Here is a 21,590-nt window from a genome sequence, read left to right on the forward strand (position 1 = left end):
CTTGAGGCAGGAACTCCCCTCCAACCTGAAGAGGACAAGCCACCCTTTCCCGGTCGAGTACCATGGCCTCAGACTTGGAGGAGCTGATCCTCATCCCAGCCGCTTCACACTCGGCTGCGAACCGCCACAGCGCATGCTGTAGGTCTTGGCTAGAGGGGGCCAGCAGGACCACGTCATCCGCAAAAAGAAGAGACAAAATCCACTGGTCCCCAAACCAGACCCCCTCCGGCCCTTGGCTGCGTCTAGAAATCCGGTCCATAAAAGTTATGAACAGGACCGGCGACAAAGGGCAGCCCTGCCGGAGTCCAACATGCACTGGGAACAGGTCCGACTTAGTGCCGGCAATGCGGACCAAATTCCTGCTCCGCTGGTACAGGGACCGGATGGCCCCTAATAAAGGGCCCCCGATTCCATACTCCTGGAGCACCCCCCACAGGGCATCACGAGGGACACGGTTGAATGCCTTCTCCAGGTCCACAAAACACATGTGAACCGGTTGGGCAAACTCCCATGAACCCTCGAGCACCCTGTAGAGGGTATAGAGCTGGTCCAGTGTTCCACGGCTGGGACGAAAACCACACTGCTCCTCCTGAAGCCGAGGTTCGACTATCGGTCGGACTCTCCTCTCCAATACCCTGGCGTAGGCCTTACCAGGGAGGCTGAGGAGTGTGATCCCCCTGTAGTTGGAACACACCCTCCGGTCCCCCTTCTTATAAAGGGGGACCACCACCCCAGTCTGCCAGTCCAGAGGCACTGTCCCCGACCGCCACGCAATGTTGAAGAGGCGTGTCAACCATGACAGCCCTACAACATCCAGAGACTTGAGGTACTCAGGGCGGATCTCATCCACCCCCGAAGCCCTGCCACCGCGGAGCTTTTTAACCACCTCGGTGACTTCAGCCTGGGTGATGAAAGAGTCCAACCCCGAGTCCCCAGCCTCTGTTTCCACCACGGAATGCGTGATGGCAGGATTGAGGAGATCCTCGAAGTACTCCTTCCACCGCCCGATAATGTCCTCAGTCGAGGTCAGCAGTCTCCCGCCCCCACTATAAACAGTGTTGGCAAAGCACTGCTTCCCCCTCCTGAGGCGCCGGACGGTTTGCCAGAATCGCTTCGAGGCCAACCGGTAGTCCTTCTCCATGGCCTCACCGAACTCTTCCCAGGCCCGAGTTTTTGCCTCTGCCACAGCCCGGGCCGCAGCACGCTTGGGCTCAGGCTCCTTCCTCCCCAGCGAGGTGACATTCCACGTCCCTAGAGCCAGCCTAAGCATCCGGGGATCGGGCCGCTGAGGTCTCCACCTTCGTCCGCCACCCAATCCTCTTTGCACCGGTCCCTCACGGTTCCCCCTGCAGGTGGTGGGCCCACTGGGGGATGGCCTCGCGTCTCTCGTTCGGGCTTGGCCCGGCCGGGTCCCGCGAGGAGCAACCCGGCCACCATGCGCTCTCCGACGAGTCCCGACCCCAGGCCTGGCTCCAGGGTGGGACCCCGGCTCCGCCGTACCGGGCGACGTCACGTGCCTCGATATTTTGTTCTTCATGAGGGGTTCTTGAACCATTCTTTGTCTGACCCATCACCTAGAGCCTGTTTGCCATGGGAGACCCTACCAGGGGCATTTAAGCCCCAGACAACATAGCCTCTAGGATCATTTGAGCACTCAAACCCCTCCACCACGTTAAGGTGACGGTTCAAGGATTGGTCTTATGTATAATTTAAATTTTCATTAGCTGTGAGCCCTAATCATCACAGTTAACACATAAAAGCACTTATAATATTACAATGTGTAAGCCCCAACCCCCAGTACCGGGGGCGGAATTTAACTTTTGTTTTCTTCTACTTTCTTTACTGCAAGTTCCATTAGTTAAACATGAACAAATGTGGTATCCACAGAAATAGTAGAATCTTGGCTAAAAGCTGAAATAAACCATTTCTACAAACACCAAAAACAATTAAAACTAACGGCAGTTTAATCAGAAAATAAGAGGCTTAAGAGGGAAAATGTTTGATCTGAGCCACTGAAATAAACATTTCAATGATATTTTGATTTATTGAGACACACCCATAGGACTAAATATGAGTTTGCTGCTATATGCTGCAGTTATTGAAATCTTTCTAGCATCACTTGTTTTTTTCAGTCAGACTGTAATTTGAGTTATTTTCATTTCTGAAAATTAGTCTAATAAAGGAAATTATTTTTTCAATACTGTAAGTAAAACATTTATAAGAATTAACATTAAGGAGCAATATGATTATGTTTTAAATCCCGACATCAATATCAAAGCCTGATAATGAGACATGCTTACTCACAGAGTGAAGGACAGACATAAAAAGAATCAGTGCAAGAGACTAATGAATGCAGAAAATGACTCCACCGGGGACATGATAACACATGATGAAAAACCAAAAGAGAAAGTATGCTTCAAGACTTACTGTAGGTTGCATAACATACTGTTGATGTGGCATCCATGATGTACTCTGGACCTACGTAGAGACAAGGAAAGGAGAAGAAGCCGAAAGAAGAGAAAGCCGGAAGAGACAACAATTATATCAGATAAAGGAGTAAAGAACACACAAAGAGAATGGATGGGAAGTAGGACAAAAGGAAGGACATGGAAAAAATTAAAGTGATTAATCAGGAAGGGGATGGAGATGAATAGTAAGATGATTCAGAAGGACGACCAAGAGACAAGACAAAAGAAAATATTTTTGGTAAAAAGGTTATGAATCCATGACAAGAAAACATAAAGAACAATCAGCAAACAAAATAAAAGGAATGGAGTTATGAGGAGAAAACAAAAGATAAAAAGAATGTTTAATCATTCGTCCCTGTGGCAGAACATGACAGCGGAAACTGAGGGCTTACTGTACTTTAAGTTAAGCTGTAATTATGACAAGTTACAAAGACCATAGAGAGCAAAACTATCCAACAGTTACTGCTTCACAGTGAGGATTACATCATCAGAGCTCTCTTGGTCACATATCGCAACTTTCATCTTGTTCTGTTTCCCAAAATCCCTGAAGGCTACTTTGCCACATGTAAGATACAATACAGTTCATATATATTGTAATATAATGCAAATGTGCATGTTGGCTTATCTACAATATCTGTAAGTGTGTGTCTCTGGGTAGATAAAGTTGTGTACCCTAGGGCAGGTTTCCTCCGGTGTTTGCTTCAGGAAGCAGGATGTAACTCTGAATTTTGCTCTGCTGAATGTGTCTTTGCATTCGTCATTTTCATTTGTTTTTCTAAATCTGTGGGAGGAGAGTGTCGATCAAAACCCTGCTCAGGTTTCTTAAGAACCACAGCTAAAGTTCACCAGGCAGCTTTAATATGACTTGGTTTGATGTGAGTGAGTAAAGGGAAGCATGTTAGACACATTGGAATGGAAAGGTTGAACAGAACTTTGGGATCAAAGCTACGTATATATGGACAGGGCCAAAATGTAAATGTCTTTAGGTGACCTTAACCTATGTAAGCTTAGTGACTGTACCTCTGATAATGTGAGTGTATGGTTTTCTGTGCATGCAGCGTTATAACAACATACAAGGTTCTTTATATGTGGCTTGCTAAGTCATGTAGAAGCATGCAACATGTTCTCATTTGGACTTTAGATATTAGTAGACAAAGTTTACTTTTGATTTCTGTATTAAAAGGTCAAGGTTAAGATATCATTTCAAGTCAACACTTACATTTTTGCAGAAAATGACACAAACCTTTTTACCTCTCACATGCTAAGCTACACAATAAACTATGTGTTGGTAAAAAAAAAAAACACAAAATATTAGTTTTCCATTTCTATAGAAAAAGACAATGCCTTGCAAAAGTATTCATATTCATATCCCCTGAACAGTTTCATGTTTTTTCACTTCATACCAGTGTACTTCAATTTTATTTTTTTGGGATTTTAATGTGATAGATAAACACAAAGTAATTGTAAAGTGTAAAAGAGATACATAATTTTTAAAACATTTCACCAATATGGTAAAAATTTACTAAATCTGTGTGACATTTAGCAACCATATTTTAGTACTTTTTAAAACCACTTTTTATTATATTACAATTACATCTGTAAATTTTTGGTTTGCCCTGGTATGTTTTCACCAGCTTTGCACATCTAGAGACAAGAAAACAAATTTGTACAGTGTGTTTGAGGTGATATGCTTTGTTAGTTTTTGCCACACACAGTGTTGTACATGTAGGCCAGAATGTTCACGTTTGTGTCATCTAATCACAGTAACTTCTAGTTTGCTGTTTCTCTCTAAATGGATTTGACAAATTGCAAACAGGAGTTCTTTAGGTTTTTGTCTTGCTACTCCTTCATTTGATATTCAGAGTGCACAACTATGAGGGGTCAAAGTAACAAAAATTAACTTGAAATCAGTTGAGGGTGTGCAAATAATGAACATAGTAAAACTGAGCGCCATAAAAACCAACATGTGATTAATTTCGCCTCTGTGAGAATTAGAATCTGTGAATTTGGATGTCATTAAATAATAATAATAATAATAATAATAATAATAATAATAATAATAATAATAAGGGATGGGTTAAATGCAGGGGACAAATTTCGTTGTAATGTACATGTGCAATGACCAATAAAGATGATGATTATTATTATTATTATTATATATTATTATTATTATTATTATTATTATTAACACGATCAGCCGGGAATCAGGCACATTCTCCGGAAGATGGAAGGAAAACTGATCAATCGGCTCACAGCTGCCAAATGAGCTGGCACAGTGAAACGCCAAGCCTCTTTTTTTAAATTAAGTGGAATCTTAATAAACCGAGTTCAACAAACCTACATTCTGGCCTAAGAACATCTTAAAAGTTTATTTGGGGTCACAGAAAGCGTATTATTTACATTTGTATTCACAATTTTTGCCACCGTCGTCTGCCATTGTTGCCCAAGCTCAACCAATCCACTTCAACCCGCAATGAATCATGGGAAATTGTGGGTCACGGACTACAAAACTCTGCCGTATTCCGATTTACCGGAAGTAACAAAAATTACACTGTGAACTCGATGAATGATAAAACTGAAATGGTAAAAACGGGGGCGCTAAAATCAAGGCAGTGAATGAAAACGGGCAACGTTGAATTTTGATAACCTTAATATTTTTAACATTTATATTTACCATGTTATGATGTTATCATTTTAATCACATGTTGGTTTTTACAACACTCCGTTTTACCATGTTCAGTATTTCACAACTTCAATTCAAGTTCATTTTTATTGCTTTGACCCCTCATACACAAATAATGTTTGTCCTGTCAACAGATCCTCCCACCTCAGTCATGGATCTCTGCAGCTCCTCCAGAGTCACTATTGATCCTTTGACTGCTTCTCTGATTAATGCTCTTCTTGCCAAGCCTCTCAGTTTAAGCCTGCTGTTTTAACCTACTCATTTCGTTTTTGGATGATTCAATTCAATTCAAAAATACTTTATTAATCCCAAAGGGAAATTAAATGCTGTTGTAGCTCATTATGAGGGTTTCCTCAAAGAACCGTTGTAGATGCTGATGGCTGTGGGCAGGAAGGATCTCCTGTAGCGCTCCGTCTTACAGCAGATCTGAAGAAGCCTCTGACTGAAGACACTCTGTTGTTGTAGGACAGTCTCATGAAGAGGATGCTCAGGGTTCTCCATAATGTTCTTCATTTTTTGAAGAATCCGTCTTTCCACAATTATCTCCAGAGGTTCCAGAGGAGTCCCCAGAATGATGATGGTCTGAGTGGTTACAGGTGAGATGCTCAAAACTTGGTTTTATAACTGGACCCTACTTTAAACTCCATAACTCCATAACTTTTTCCTGACCTGTCTGCTGTGTTCCTTCATCTTTATTATGCTGCTTGTTCATTAATGTTCTCTAGCAAACCAATGAGGCCTTCACAGGGCAGCTGTATTTATAATGAGATTGAATTGCACACAGGCAGACTCTGTTTACTAATCTAGTGACTTCTGAAGACACTTGATTGCAATATATTTTGTTTTGGGGTATCACAGTAAAAGGGGAAATATAGACATGCATGCCACAGTTTCCAGATTTTTTTTTGTTGAAACATTTTTAAATTATCTGTCATTTTCCTTCTACTTGATCATTATGCATGTCTTTATATCCAACATGGTAAATTTAAATGAAATACATTGAGGACTGTGGTTGTGTGACGTATGAATACTTTTGCCAGGATCAGTAAGTTTAGCTCTCAATCCACTTGCTGCAACCCATTGTGAGGTCTCAACATCTGAGCACCATTACACATGCACTTGTAATGCTGGATGATAACTTGCTTGTAAGCACGTTAGATAGCAGAAGGTGGACCTCAATAAATCAGCTGGAAACCTATCAAATGTCAGTCAGTCAGCCATTTTCTATACCACTTCTTCCATAGTGGGTCACGGGGAAGCTGGTGCCTATCTCCAGCAGTCTAGGGGCGGGAGGCGGGGTACACCCTGGACGGGCCGCCAGTCCATCGCAGGGCAACACACAAACAACCATGCACACACTCATTTACACACCTAAGAGCAATTTAGTGAGACCAGTTAACCTAACAGGCATGTCTTTGGACTGTGGGAGGAAGCAGGAGTACCTGATGAGAACCCATGCATATGCAGAACATGCAAACTCCACGCCGAAAGACCCCAGCCAGGAGTTGAACCCAGGACCTTCTTGCTGCAAGGCAACAGTGCTACAAACTGCACCACCATGCAGCCCGGCCCATCAAATGTCTTTGATTTATTTATTTTTTCCGCTTTGATCCTTTTTAAAATAAAGCAGTGGGTGAAATTGTGGAATATTTGGAGTTATTAAATTTTCTCCTTTCACCTGAGGTGAATAAAGCATGAAAACACAACCATACTACAGCTGACACGTAGGAGGGCCAACCCACCTGATATGTGGAGACAGGAGAAGCAGCAATGAAGGGTGTGATTGATGTCTGTGCAATCATCCGATTGGTGGAGACGCTATAGGGTGAAGAGTAGAACCTATGAAGCATAAAGAACTGTCATTTTCATCACCTGTATCATCAAACAAACTCAGAAAAGTGGAGTAAATCTATATCAGAAGTATGTCAAAGAATTTTCTGATTGCACAAAAATTAATAATCAGTCCAAAGACCTATTTGCACAACTAGTTCTTAAGCTACAAACTGTGTGTGGCCTCATGCAAAGGTAAAAATAAGCTCCTCTTTAGTTTGAACTACCCAGTGCATGTTAACTTAGCACTGACAAAACGAATCAGACATCATCAAAGAAGTCATGGAAACAATAAATATTACGCTGCACTCTGAGTCAAAGCATCAAAGTCATCTTAGAATAGAACTTGACACTAAATTTGAGCACTCATCATTCTACAAAGGAGTCTGTTCATTTGCCATGCATGATAATGAATTACCCCCTTAATGTGTGAGTGGGTTAAATATTTTAATATTGCCCTTTATGTTTGCCCTCCACACAAATGGAGAATAAGCAGTATATGCAACGTCAGCTTTTATACTCTGTTTATACTGTTTTATACTTTGTTTACTCTTCGACCTATACATTTATCTGCCCTTCTAAATGTATTATTTTGCTTTTTGCTTTTTTATTTCACCCTATAACCCTGCAGCAGTACAATGCTGTGGCTCACAGTGCTTTATTTATCATTGTGTACCTAGAGAGGACATGTTTCATCTGCCAGGCCATGTTGCTGTGCCCGATCGATCCCAAAGTGTCTGTTGACTGAATAATGGTGCAAGGGACGGAAGCCAAAAGAGATTCAGAGACAAAAAGGAGAAACTCCCCACTACCTGTCTACACAGTCACTTGTGATTTCATATAAAGGTTTGGTTTGATAAATATGTGATCATTCTTATTTACAGTAGGGACAAAATTCAAAACAAAAGTTATGTTATCAGTGATTTTAAGACACTGTCATAATCTATATGGTTGTCTTTGTAATTTTGGCATGCTTAATAAATATGGAGTAATTTGGATAGAAACATATGAAAACAAAAACATCAAAAACCTTTATAATAGCCATTCAGTCAGTCTCAGATGGTTTAACTTTTGGTAATGAGATTGAGTATGGAACATTTATATCTGTTCTTTCTATATCTGGACTTCTTTGAAATTAGTAGCTGGTATTCCTCAGGCAGGACATGAGAGAGATCTGTAGCAATTTTTTGGGCCACAGGGTATCTTTAGAGATGTTGTGGAAGAAGCATGTCAGCAGAGGGTGACCCACTACCTTTAAGTAGATGTTAAGCAGTAATATTGTACCAGTCTTCATCTGAACAGAGAGGCTCTAGAACCAGTTCGGGCCTCCATATGGTGGGATACTCTGAACTGTGATACAGAGAAATCTGTGGAGACTCTCCATTGCTCTAAATAATCCAGATTTCCACAGGAAAAAAATTATCTGCACTACTTGTGACCAAAATAGGGTACTATTCACATATACACCAACTATTTTATGATTCATATTGGAGATGGCATGTGTATGGTGTGCTACCAAAATAATTTCCTCTGTTTTAATAGAATTTAGTATGAAGGTAGTGCTGAACTGAGACAGTCCAAACTGTGAGAAAGTAGTTAAACCAGTGAATGATGATGATGATGATATTCTTAATCTGACACAGTATGGAGTATGCAAATAAATAAATAAATACTTTTTACAAATTTTTTTTTTTAAGTTATTTTTTTCCAAGAATACATAGTCTTAATATTTGAGGAGCAAGTCCAGGTCAGAGAATTTAAGTATACCCTTTCATCTAACTTTTTGACAGGTGGGTGGGACTTCCAGTGAGGGTGGGATTTCCGGTTGGCGCCATGTGGGCGCCATGTGGGTACCATGTGGGCAGGAGGTCACGTGGTCAAGCAGGTGGTGTGTCCAAGGGGGCGTAACCGTGGATGCTGATTGCTTGTCGTCAATTAAAACGCAGGGGTGTGTTTAAGGGTGTTACGGGGAAGGCCTTAAATGAGCCAATTAAAACACACAGGGGTGTGTTTAAGGGTGTTATTAATAATCTGTATGTTTTTTTCAGGCGTTAATACATCTAAAAACAAAAAAAAAAAGACATGCATCCTTTTATATTTTAAAGGTATAATCAACTTAATGTTGACCTATCACATGAAATCCTAATAAAATGAACTGTGTAACCTGACAGAAATTGTAAGTTCATTTTGCTTTTACAGAAGGACCTATTTTGTTGAATATATGAGCCAGTCTAAATCAGTTCAAAATAGAAAAGACCTAAAAAGTAAATTAAAAGATTGTGCTTCACTACATCGATGGAACGAGAAAAAACCTTCAGCTTCTGCGTCAACATACTGGAAAAGCAGCTGAAAGAGGTAAGACGAATATGAGATTAACAGAAAAAAAAAAAAGAACTTCAGTATACTGTTTCCAAGTTACAAATTGACTAGCAATGATGTGTTTGTTATTGAATCATGAGAGACTCCATTTTAGGAAAAAGGAATGATAATTTTAGTTACCTGTAGCTTTTCTAAAACATTTACTTTTTCATCTTAGAGTAAAAGGTTATTCAGGGGGGTTACAGTTATTCTATATCCAACTGTTAGGGGCGATGTCAGGAAGGGGCAGTTAGGTCTGTTCATTAGATAACCATATCACCTTTGAACTCAAGAAAGGGTTTTGGTCTTAAAACATAGTCTTTGCAGTTGAGATAAAATGTTGTCCGGGGGCTCTGTTTCATTGGCTAACCTCAGTGTCAGGGTCTTCAAATGCTGAATGTCTTTGAACCATAACACTTGTTACATTGAAAATACCAGTACTGACAAGAAAAAATGTCGGTAAATATTTCAGGAAACCCGGAAATTGTGGCTTCTACTTCTGATAATAATTCACAAAAGCACAATGACATCTTTAAAAGTAAGTAAGTAAGTAAGTATTCATCTTTAAGAAATCATTAAATGCATGTGAATGTTCTCTAATTTTGTTTATATATATTGTCCAATAAAAGAAAAGTGTTTTTAATACAAAAAACGTCAACCTTCAAATAATCATGTACAATTATGCACTCAATACTTGGTTGGGAATCCTTTTGCAGAAATGACTGCTTCAATGTGGCGTGGCATGGAGGCAATCAGCCTGTGGCACTGCTGAGGTCTTATGGAGGCCCAGGATGCTTCGATAGCGGCATTTAGCTCATCCAGAGTGTTGAGTCTTGAGTCTCTCAACGTTCTCTTCACAATATCCCACAGATTCTCTATGGGGTTCAGGTCAGGAGAGTTGGCAGGCCAATTGAGCACAGTGATACCATGGTCAGTAAACCATTTACCAGTGGTTTTGGCACTGTGAGCAGGTGCCAGGTCGTGCTGAAAAATGAAATCTTCATCTCCATAAAGCTTTTCAGCAGATGGAAGCATGAAGTGCTCCAAAATCTCCTGATAGCTAGCTGCATTGACCCTGCCCTTGATAAAACACAGTGGACCAACACCAGCAGCTGACACGGCACCCCAGACCATCACTGACTGTGGGTACTTGACACTGGACTTCTGGCATTTTGGCATTTCCTTCTCCCCAGTCTTCCTCCAGACTCTGGCACCTTGATTTCTGAATGACATGCAGAATTTGCTTTCATCCGAAAAAAGTACTTTGGACCACTGAGCAACAGTACAGTGCTGCTTCTCTGTAGCCCAGGTCTGGGGAATGCGGCACCTGTAGCCCATTTCCTGCACACGCCTGTGCACGGTGGCTCTGGATGTTTCTACTACAGACTCAGTCCACTGCTTCCGCAGGTCCCCCAAGGTCTGGAATCGGCCCTTCTCCACAATCTTCCTCAGGGTCCGGTCACCTCTTCTCGTTGTGCAGCGTTTTCTGCCACACTTTATCCTTCCCACAGACTTCCTACTGAGGTGCCTTGATACAGCACTCTGGGAACAGCCTATTTGTTCAGAAATTTCTTTCTGTGTCTTACCCTCTTGCTTGAGGGTGTCAATAGTGGCCTTCTGGACATATATATATATATATATTTGTTTCTTTGTCATAGAACCCACCGCTGATGACCTTGATGATTTCATCTTGACACAATCAGATTGTGGTAAGTAAATGTTAAATACAATAAAAAAAAAATATATATATATATATATATATATATTATAGTTAACCCTTGACAATGTTTCAATTTATAGATTTGATGAGAGAGGTAAACCCGAATGATCAAGTTGGAGGGTTCAGCGGCTGGAATCGACAGTCAAAATTGAGAAGGCGAATTATTTCCAAACAAGAAAAAACCCCAACAACATCTGAACTTTCTTCTAACACAGAAATTAAAACTGATTCTTTGAATACTCCTCCGCCAATTATCATTTCCCCTGAAGACACACCGGATAAGTTACCAGCACCACCAGAAAGTAAGTCCTAAGAACTAACTATTTTTCTTTGAGAGTGAATGTATTTTAAACCTCAGATAAAACTGTTTACAGATTCGACTGAGAGCTCTGTGGAAGACACAGCTGTCGAGCAGCAGCAATGTAAGGAAATAAAAATTAAATAAAAACAATATATATATATATATATATATATATATATATATGTATTTTAAGCATAGTTCAATAAAATGTCATATAAACCTCTTTACAGATACATCCAAAGACGCCACATTGAATCCGCCCACCAGAAGGTCGCTTTTCAAAGATCAAGACAGCTTTCAGCAGAGAGGCACCGTTTCAGTTCAACAAGAAGCGAAATCTGGAGGTTTTACCGCAAAGAATCGGAGTAAGATTTAAAAAAAAAACTTGTGTATTTTAAAAACTATTTTCGTTTTATTTATGAACGCTGTGCTGCGCAGCGTAAGATAACTTTTATTGTCTTCTGTTTTTACAGAATATTTAACCCCGGCCAAAAGACAGCGACTCTCTGCGCTACAAAGCAGAGCAACGCTAGTGAGTGGATTAATGAACGGTACGTTTTAATTCATACATACATACTGAATTAATTTTAATTCCTTTATTTTTTTTTGTTGTTTTTTTCAGCTTTAATGTGATTATTTCAATATATATATATATATATACATATTTTTATTTATTAATTTTTTTGTTCATTCTCCTTACAGAAGTAATGTTGATGGTAGGACAGATTGGCCACAGAAACGGACAGCGCAGGAAGACAGTCTCTACAGCCTCACGGGATCTTCGTAATAAGGCCTCATCGTTAACGCTTCTGGCAGCATGTCAGATTCTGTTAAAGAAGCATTTTGGTGACATCAAGGTGATTTTAAACTGAACTGATCACTGTGTTTTGTTTTTGTTTTTTTGTTTTTTCTGTAGGTTAGTTTTATTTTATTTTTTTTCTTATGTTCATAGAAATGGATAACCGAATCAGACTTGCCCTGGATGAAATAAGAAATTTAGTTAATGAACTTAATGAAATTTCCGTTAATGCAGAAGTAGCAGATAACATCGTTTTAAATGCATCTCCTGCTAACAGTGAAAATGTAATAAATGAAGATCAGCACGGTGACTTTTTAAACGTAATCAATCAGGCTCTTGAAGATTTAAATAGAGCACCGTCTCCACACAGCAGCATTGAGCAAAATGATCCACCTGACAGTCATCAGAATCCTTCTACGTCACATGCCACAGATCGGCACGGTGACGTTTTAAACGTAATCAATCAGGCTCTTGAAGATTTAAATAGAGCACCGTCTCCACACAGCAGCATTGAGGAAAATGATTCACCTGACAGTCATCAGAATCCTTCTACGTCACACGCCGCAGATCAGCACGGGGGTCATTTCAATACGGACGTAGCAGTCAGTTCTGATCAAATAGGACGAAACCCTCCAGCCGTGGTTGAACGTGAACATTTTAATAACCATGAAATAAGGAGACCTTTTACCATACCGCCGCCCTGTCCAAGTAACGTTCCAGATTTAGCAGCATTCTATACAGACATCATGCGTATTATCATTGAATTAGCCGACGCTGCGAGATCGTTAACCAGACGTAACGACGTTGTGCAGCTGGAATTAGTGGGTGAAAATCTCAATTGTCACATCACATTTACTGTTACAGATGATGGAAATATGATCCTGCCTGCTTTCGAAAACTTCCTCGATGATTTAGTACAATCGAATGCAAATATACCTGTAGATAATAACATGGAATTTGTTCTTCAGGTTGTTAATGACCCAGCAGGAGGTTCTAAGCGTAAAGCTGCAGGAACGTTAGACTGTGAACTGTTTAATAAGAAAATGCGTCATTTGTATATTATAAACAATACCGGTAATCAGTTATGTTTTGAAATCAGCCTCGCACACGTCTCTGATCCTGAGCTCATGGATCACCGTGCTGTAGAACTGGGGAGGAGATGGCAGCATCAGGTAGGCCTCGACGAGCAAACAGCAGTTACTTTTAGTGATATTGGTAAATTTGAAACCATTCTGAAGAGAAAAATTGTAGTGTTTCACAGAACCACGGGCTCTACTGCTCTATGTAAATTTGAGACCAGTTTCCCTGATTTTTCAAACCCTGTGTTTTTGCTGTTATTTCAAGGTCATTACTATGGGATAAAAAATCTCAAAGGTTTTATGGGGTGCAGATATATTTGTAATTACTGTTACGCCAGCTATGATAATGCAAATACACACCATTGTGAAGGTTATTGTCCAGTGTGTCGAACATATAAATGTATGCAAGAGATTAGCAATCCTGTAAGCTGTGCAGGCTGTCAAAGAATCTGTCGTAATTCCTCATGTTTCAGCAGACACAGGGAACCACGCATCAGAAATAGTGCTGACAGACCTATGAGTGACTGTGAGTTGGTAAAACTGTGTAAAGTATGCAAACGGATATACGTTATTCCAATCATTAAACCGAATAAACCACACGTGTGTAATGTAAAATGCAGTATTTGCGGTGAAAATGTACCCCCCAGCCTAGACATTACATGCGATGATCATAAGTGTTACATTCAGCCTTGCAGTGCAATTAATCAGCTTGATGATAAACTGATTTTTTATGATTTCGAATGCCTCGTCAATGAGAGTGGCGTGCATACCCCCTTTCTGGTCTGTGCTAAAACATTGAAAGGTGATAAATGGTACGCTTATGGACTGAATTGCACCCAAAAATTTATCCTGCATTTCAGGAGGCCGAAGTACAGAGGCTTCACCTTAATAGCGCACAATGCGCGGGGTACGATGGTTACCTGATCCTAACAGCAATGCTGCAGTTAGGGATTAAACCTCATCTCGTCATGGTAGGAAGTAAACTTCTCTGTTTAATCGACCCTGATTACAGGTTAAAATACATTGATAGCCTGCACTTCATGTGCATGAAGCTTAGCGCCATGCCGAAAGCGTTAGGCTTTACCGATCAAAGCAAGGTTTTTTTTCCCCACCTATTTTCCTCTGAACAACGTCTCCAGTATGTGGGGCCTTTTCCTCCTCCATCCTGCTACGCTGTAGAACGCATGAGTGTTCAAGAACAACAGGTGTTTAGCAGCTGGTACAGAGAAGCGAGCAAAGAGGTCTTTGACTTTAAGAAAGAAGCTATTCGTTATTGTAAAAATGACGTTGAAATTATTTTTCAAGGATGCTTAAAATTCAGAGACAAGTTCTTTAAGGAGACAAGTGTGGATCCGTTTAAAAGTATCACAATAGCATCAGCCTGCATGAAGGTTTTTGTAACCAATTTCCTTCCTCCTCAAACCTTAGCCATTCCACCATCACCTCTGGACTACAGACGTAGCAGTAAAACGTTCTCCAGCGCGTCCATTCAATGGCTCGGCTGGATTGCAGACAGCAGAGCCATATTTATCGAGCATGCATTAAATAGGGGTGAAAAGAAAATTGGGCCATATTCAGTGGATGGGTATGCAGAGATTAACGGTGTCAAAGTTGCGTTTGAATTTTACGGCTGTTTTTTCCACGGCTGTAAAAAGTGTTACATGCCTCATGACAAGTGTCCGTTGAGAGGGGTCGCATTTGAACAGTTTTACGCAGCCACTGTTGAGAGAAGCAAGGTGTTACAAATTGTGTACGGCCTTCGTCTCGAAGTCATATGGGAGCATGAGTGGATTGAAATGAAAAAATCAGACCCAGGGGTGATCAGCTTTCTTGAGAAAGTTAATGCACCTGAACCGCTATCCCCCCGGGATGCTCTGTATGGTGGACGCACCTGTCCTATGAAGTTGAGGTACACAGCGGAACCGGATGAAACTGTACACTATGTGGATTACACATCTCTGTACCCTTATGTAAACGCCAACTGCGTTTTTCCCCTCGGACACCCCACCATCATTTACAAAGATTTTGATGACCCCAGCAGCTACTTCGGTATAATCAAAGCTGTGGTCTACCCACCACGTAACCTGTTGTGCCCTGTTTTACCTTACAGAACATCCCAAGGTAAACTTGTGTTCACTCTCTGCCGCACATGCGCTGAAATAAATAAGCAGTCAGGTCCCTGCATGCATAATGATGAGGACAGAGCTCTGACGGGTGTATTGGTGAGTGTAAAACTCTGTAAAGCGTTGGAGTGTAGTTATCGTCTTGCTAAAATCACAGAGGTGTGGCATTTTGAAAAGAGAAGTGATACAATCTTTAAAGGTTACATTACATTCATTGCTTTTTAAAGGGTAAGCAGGAGGCTTCAGGCTACCCGTCTGATGCAGTGGATCAGGAGAGTAAGTCAAAGTATATAAGCGACTACAAACAGCATCAGGGCATCCTATTAGACCCTGAGAAAATCGAGGTGAATCCTGCCAAAAGGCAGGTTGCAAAATTGTGTTTAAACAGTTTTTGGGGGAAATTTGCGCAAAGAAGTGATCTGTCTCAGACCACAGTCATCACTAACCCTGAAGACTTTTTCAGCTTCATGTTCTCGAGTAAATACATGGTTAACTATTTTCATTTTTTCAACCCTGAAATGTGTGTAGTGCAGTGGAATTTCAGTAAACGTGTCATATATCCACCAAGTAAGACAAATAATGTGTTTATTGCAGCATTCACCACCGCTTATGCACGTTTAAAACTTCTCAGCAGCATGGAGAAGTTACAGGACAGATTGATTTATATTGACACGGACAGTTTGATTTAAGTGACAAAAAGTGGTGAAACTCCTCTGGAATTGGGGAATTATCTGGGTGATCTTACTGACGAGTTAGATGGTGACAGCATTTTGGAGTTTGCATCGACAGGACCCAAGAGTTATGCATACCAAACTAAAAACCGTAAAAAAGTAGTGATACGTGCTAAAGGCATCACTCAGACGCATGAATGCAGTGAGAGGGTCAATTTTGACAGCATCAAAGGGCTGGTCGAGGGCTACTTACAGAGGTCAAGTGAGGGTGTCATTGAAATCCCTCAACACACGATCAGGAGGGATAAAAAGAGATTCCGTTTGACAAACGCGACATTTCTTAAAAAGTTTTGATTGGTGTATGATAAGAGACGTCTTTTTTCTGACGGGACAACTCTGCCTTTCGGTTATTAGAGTTGAAGAAGAAATAAAATAAAAAGTCACATGGATTTACTGGAGATTGATTTTGATCCTAGATTTAGAGCACCTTTCTCATGTATGATAGTTGGACCCAGCGGCTGCGGGAAAACTTTCTTTGTAAAAAGTATTTTACAAAACTGTAATCATGTCATGGATATTGTTCCAGAAAATATTGTATGGATTTACACATCTTTTCAACCCATGTATGCTGAATTGCAGAAGATGAATAAAAATATTACCTTTGTGGAAGGATTGCCTCATTCTTTTGCCTGCTGTGTACGTGCCCAGAACAAAGTAAGCCATCATGTCTGCGCGTATAAAAAGGAATTTACCATTATTCAGAGCTTTGTACCAGGCCTGTCCACAGAAACGTAAAGATATTCTCGCACACTGCTCTCCCGACTTTATTCAGGCTCTGTGCGAGATTGCACTGAATATCCTAAAAGGTAACATTAAACTATCACCCTCTCAACACCGACAATTGAAGAAACAAAGAAATATCATCAGATTGTTGGGTGATAAAAGAACGGGATAAAAACTAAACAGTTGGCTCTCAAAAAGCAACGAGGTGGTTTTATTCTCCCCATCTTAACGGCTCTTGCACCCTTGATCGGTGATCTAGTGGGTGGAATCATCAGGAGATAATGTCTCTCAGAACATCGCAGAAGATGTTTCTCATTTCACCTCATCAATTCAAGCGTCTGACCCAGTCAGACACGTCCATCAGACAGACGGCGGAGGAGAATTTGGATGCTGAAATGAGAGCGATATTAAACGAGCCGGGATTGACTTCTTATGAAAAAAATCAAGAGATACGATGCTCTTCTCCAGAGGTATCTGACTTTACTTAAGCAAGGTGTCAAAGAAGAAAAACAGTGGGTCAGTTTAACGCTGCAGTGTGACACAGAGGTTCCTGAACATGAGCGGTCCCAAGAAAAACAAGGCCCAGGGCAGGACGAGGCCCCTAAGGATCAGGTTCTTACGGAAGTACTGAAAAGCCTTCCTAAACACCACCGTAAAAATGCCGAGTACATTTTGAAGAAATTATCCAAAAGAAGTGAGAGTTGGACTTCGCGAGGTGAATTTGTATTTAAAGGAAATGTTATAAAAGGGTCCCACATGATTGATTTGTTGAAAAATCTCATGCTTCCGTTTAAAAAATCTGGAGCATCACAAACCCGAGGATGGTCTGACTTTCTACACACCTTGTCAGAGGTAAACATCCCTATATCTTCAGTCATTAACCCTTATGCTCGTGAAGAATATAGATGTTTCAAAACAGAGGGTACATCGATTGAAAATGGGGGTACACCCCCCAGCGTTAAGCAGAGAAGAAAAAGAAGAAGAAGGCAGATAACTCATTCTCCCTACTGGTCGAGATCTGAGCTGGAAGGGTATGCAGAGCTGATGGGAGATCAAAAAGGTCTCTTCGTAAGACGACACTACCACCCCGATGGATTACATTTTCACCATAAACCGTTATAAGAAAATGAAACATGTAGTCTATTTCTTTTATTCAATAAAATATTTATTGATTATATTTTTCAAGTCTAACTTCGTTCTCTACTTCACACACTAACATATGATATCATTACACAAATATTAAATCATAAGAAGAAAAAAACAAAACAAACAATGAAAAAAAAAATAAGACAATTTAAATTCCATAACAATCCATAAATATCTCCAAAGAGCATGTTCCGTGAGTATAAAATGTACAACTTTGATTAACGACACATTTCTGATAATTTTTCACAAAGTTAGATACCATTAAATCATTCCTAATCACATCTCCGGTGTATTTCGACAACACTTGCTGCATTGATAATCCGCACGCTCTATGACATAGATAAAAATGCAACGGTGACCGCACACAGTGGACAGAGTGTTTTGAAGCTGATTATTATGATACAATATTTTTGAGGATCTGTCTTCTAAAAATGTTACGACGCTTGACGGGTAGAACTCGAAATCCGGAGAGAATCCATAAGAGTCAAAAAAGCTGGATTGACCATTCTCATCCAATGTCAGAGCTAGCCAGTGTTCTCCAGGCATGTGTGAAGGATGTGTGTTCACAATAAAGTAGGCCGGCCCTGGGAATTTGTCAGCTAGCAGCGGCAGCTGGTCGCACGGCCATACACCACAAAACAAATCTCCCATCAGGCTCTCAATTTCATGATTATTCATGCCTGATTAAATTAATAATAATCCACCAGCACACGCCTCTTTGAATCAATCTCTAAAATAGAGTCATAACAAGCGTAGATGATCAGCGTGGTGGTATGAGGCAATGGGTTTCTGAAGCGCATTTCCAATCTTAAATTTCCACTGGAAACTGGAGATAGAGCATCTGTGTCCTCGCCCGGGTTAAGATTAAATGTGAATAGAGAGTATCCTTGATTAAATTCCTGACGTGTTATACTCAGCGGAAGATCTTTTAGATGTCGTCCTGTAGCCGTAAACAAGTTGTAATACTCTCTCACTGAATGACCTTGGTTAAAATTGGGCTGGAAGGCTTTTGCAGGAATTTGTCTGCCATCCTTACACAAAGCTAAATATTCCATATCAAAATGATTAAAGTCAAACGGATTGAGATTGCGTGTTCCTGTAAAAGCATCATGATCCAGTAACGCAATCACCACATACTTGGGAAAGACGCCTAAGAAAAGATTCTCTTGGTTGCATACCCTTGAATTTTCAGGGATGGAATATGTTTTTACATTCACACGTGAAAGTGGATACAGAGCTTTTGCCTTCATTAAAGCTGAAGCGTGCCCCAGTCGTACAGCTGGAGAGACAGTAACTTTTTTGATAAAAAGAGATGCTCCTAATATCCTGAGTTTGTAAGTGGAGTCTCTTGCTGCCATGAGACAAAAGGCATCGTTGGCTCTTGTAAGTTTAATTTTGAGGTCAACAGAGTTTAAAAGAAGTCTCTCGCAGAAAAATATGTCTGCATGCAGGGGGCCTAGGAGATGTACCTCCCTGGAATTTGCTGTAAAGCCTGCTCTGCTGTTAAGACCTTGGTTAGGGCCATTAGTTGTAACAATAGAGTTCAGAGCACCTGCAATGTCTTTATAAAAAAGACCAGAGCTAAACTGGGTTTTTAAAGAATCCTCAGAAAAGTTTAACAATGTCTCAATCATGGCTCTATATGGATGTGTAGCGCTGGATTGTGAAATCATTCAATCTCCGAGAGTGACGTCACACTGACTGAAGATGGTGTTTAACGGGTAGTTGATGAGCCCTACAGGTGCATCATCTGGCAGGTTTGTTCCATTCTCGTTAGTAATTTTCACTCTGAGATGCAACAGCGTATCGTTGAGATCCAGATACTTTTCTCCGTCTCCCGGAATGAAAAACTCGATCGGGCCTCCATCAGTGATTGCTGATAAAGGCTGGATCTCGGTGTAAATTTTATCTTCGATCGATAGCTGCGTCATCGGGGCAGAAAATAAGTCCAACTCTGCCAGCGTGCACTCTGATGATTTATTATGTAAAAGAGCCATTATTTAAATATATCAAAACTTGCGGATGACTTCCTTCCTCTTCGTTTGTCAGCTGCGACTGATCTCCTTTTTCGCGTTTGTCGTTGTTTTTTAACCGTCCTTAAACGATCACCAGGGGGTCTTGTTCTGGGTATTTTGGATAAAACCATAATTCCTGAACCTTCTTGACCGTCGGTGTGTGTAGAACCACTCATTTTACTCATGGCTCTACCGATGACATCCGAAGCAATATTTGATGCAGCCGTTTTAAGATGGGGTTTTGCAATTGCAAATCCTTTTTTAACCAGAGGGGATACGAAGTGGAATAATTTTGAAAATAATGATCCAATTCCGCGTCCGTACATGACCGGGGCCCCATAAAACCCTGGCAGATTACCGCCTGATTGACTTACATAGTAATTTACAAAGCGATTTGGATCACGTCTCAGACTTAGCTGTGCCATGTTCTCTCTTGCCTGCTTGATGCAGTGTTGAATGACCAGCGTAATATGAATGATAACCAATCAGTCTTAGAGGTTATATACATATCTCTGGAATAGTTTATACAAATAAAATTTATCTCAGGCTACGTTGTGATATCACCGGTCTGAAGTGTAGTCTTATGACGGTCTTTCCATAGACGAAATTTACAGGAACGTTTTGGTCCGATTTAATTTCTATATTGATATTTTCAATATGTCTTCTGGAGACTGGAAGGTAGTGGGCGGGGTTAAACGCCTGAGTAATCATATCACTGAATTTGCCTTGTACTTTGACGGTCCGCAGCAAAGGTGCAAAAGTGTCGCCTACTATTTGTGGGCTGACCACGTCGCTGTAACAGTATAGGTGATAGAAACCAGCCTTTATATCCGCCGGAAAAGGAGCCAGTTTTGGTTCAGAAACATGAATCCATTCCCCTGGTTTCACGCCCATCATATAAGCTAGAGTGCTGAAGAAGCGTATTTCATATGGACTGTTTGCTTGAAATGCAAATCTCTTTTGAACTTTGCTGAATTTAATGTGTAAACCCGATTTCAATTTTTTGAAAAACATTTCCATCTCTGTCTCGAGTTGAATAACGCTGTTATAGTAGCCACTTCTGATTCTTTGCGTATTGATCTCCACATCACCAACCTTCATCCATTCAAAGTAGGCATCATAATCCGGTAAATTATGCCATGTATGAGGATATGAAATCTCTGCTAATGCAACCATCCATTGGCCTTCTAAATCAATATGTTGAGCTAAATTTACACGGAAACTTGAACTGGTATTAGTTTTAAACACTTCCATGCTAGCATTAGATGGAAGAGTAACGTAAAAGCCATCATCCTCTACCTGACGGTTCATGATGCTGTGTCAACTGTGAGGTTTAGTGCAAACCTTTTTTATACGTTTCGAAGTTCATCAAACTTGATCCAACTGTTGAATTTCTCAGGCCAGTTTTTCCAGCTTACAAAAACCTGTTTGACTCCCTTGACCGTATGTCGTTTTAATATTTTTTCCACTTGATACATCTTGTCGTTAAATATTTTTACTTTTTGAAGTTCCTCAGCGTAAAAGGAACCCTTCTCGGTGGTTGTAGAGATCCCTGTATGGTGTCGGTCCACTCATTCTCATGATACGATTCTCAGTGTCTGTGAGCTTGCAGTT

The 21,590-nt window shown here is 40.7% G+C and overlaps 1 protein-coding gene across 2 annotated transcripts in view; it reads right to left on the reverse strand.

Moving 5' to 3' along the window:
* LOC124866396 (RNA-binding motif, single-stranded-interacting protein 3-like) overlaps positions 1 to 21,590 on the reverse strand; it is a 199,191-nt gene that overhangs the window by 18,757 nt on the left and 158,844 nt on the right. For both annotated transcript variants that reach the window (XM_047362168.1, XM_047362166.1), the window contains exons 9-10: positions 6,894 to 6,990; positions 2,428 to 2,478 (exon numbers count right to left, since the gene is read on the reverse strand). In XM_047362168.1, the coding sequence (XP_047218124.1) occupies positions 2,428 to 2,478; positions 6,894 to 6,990 (148 nt within the window). The remainder of the gene's footprint in view (positions 1 to 2,427; positions 2,479 to 6,893; positions 6,991 to 21,590) is intronic.

This window comes from Girardinichthys multiradiatus, chromosome 3 (assembly GCF_021462225.1).
Source record: "Girardinichthys multiradiatus isolate DD_20200921_A chromosome 3, DD_fGirMul_XY1, whole genome shotgun sequence".
Classification (NCBI taxonomy): Eukaryota; Metazoa; Chordata; class Actinopteri; order Cyprinodontiformes; family Goodeidae; genus Girardinichthys; species Girardinichthys multiradiatus.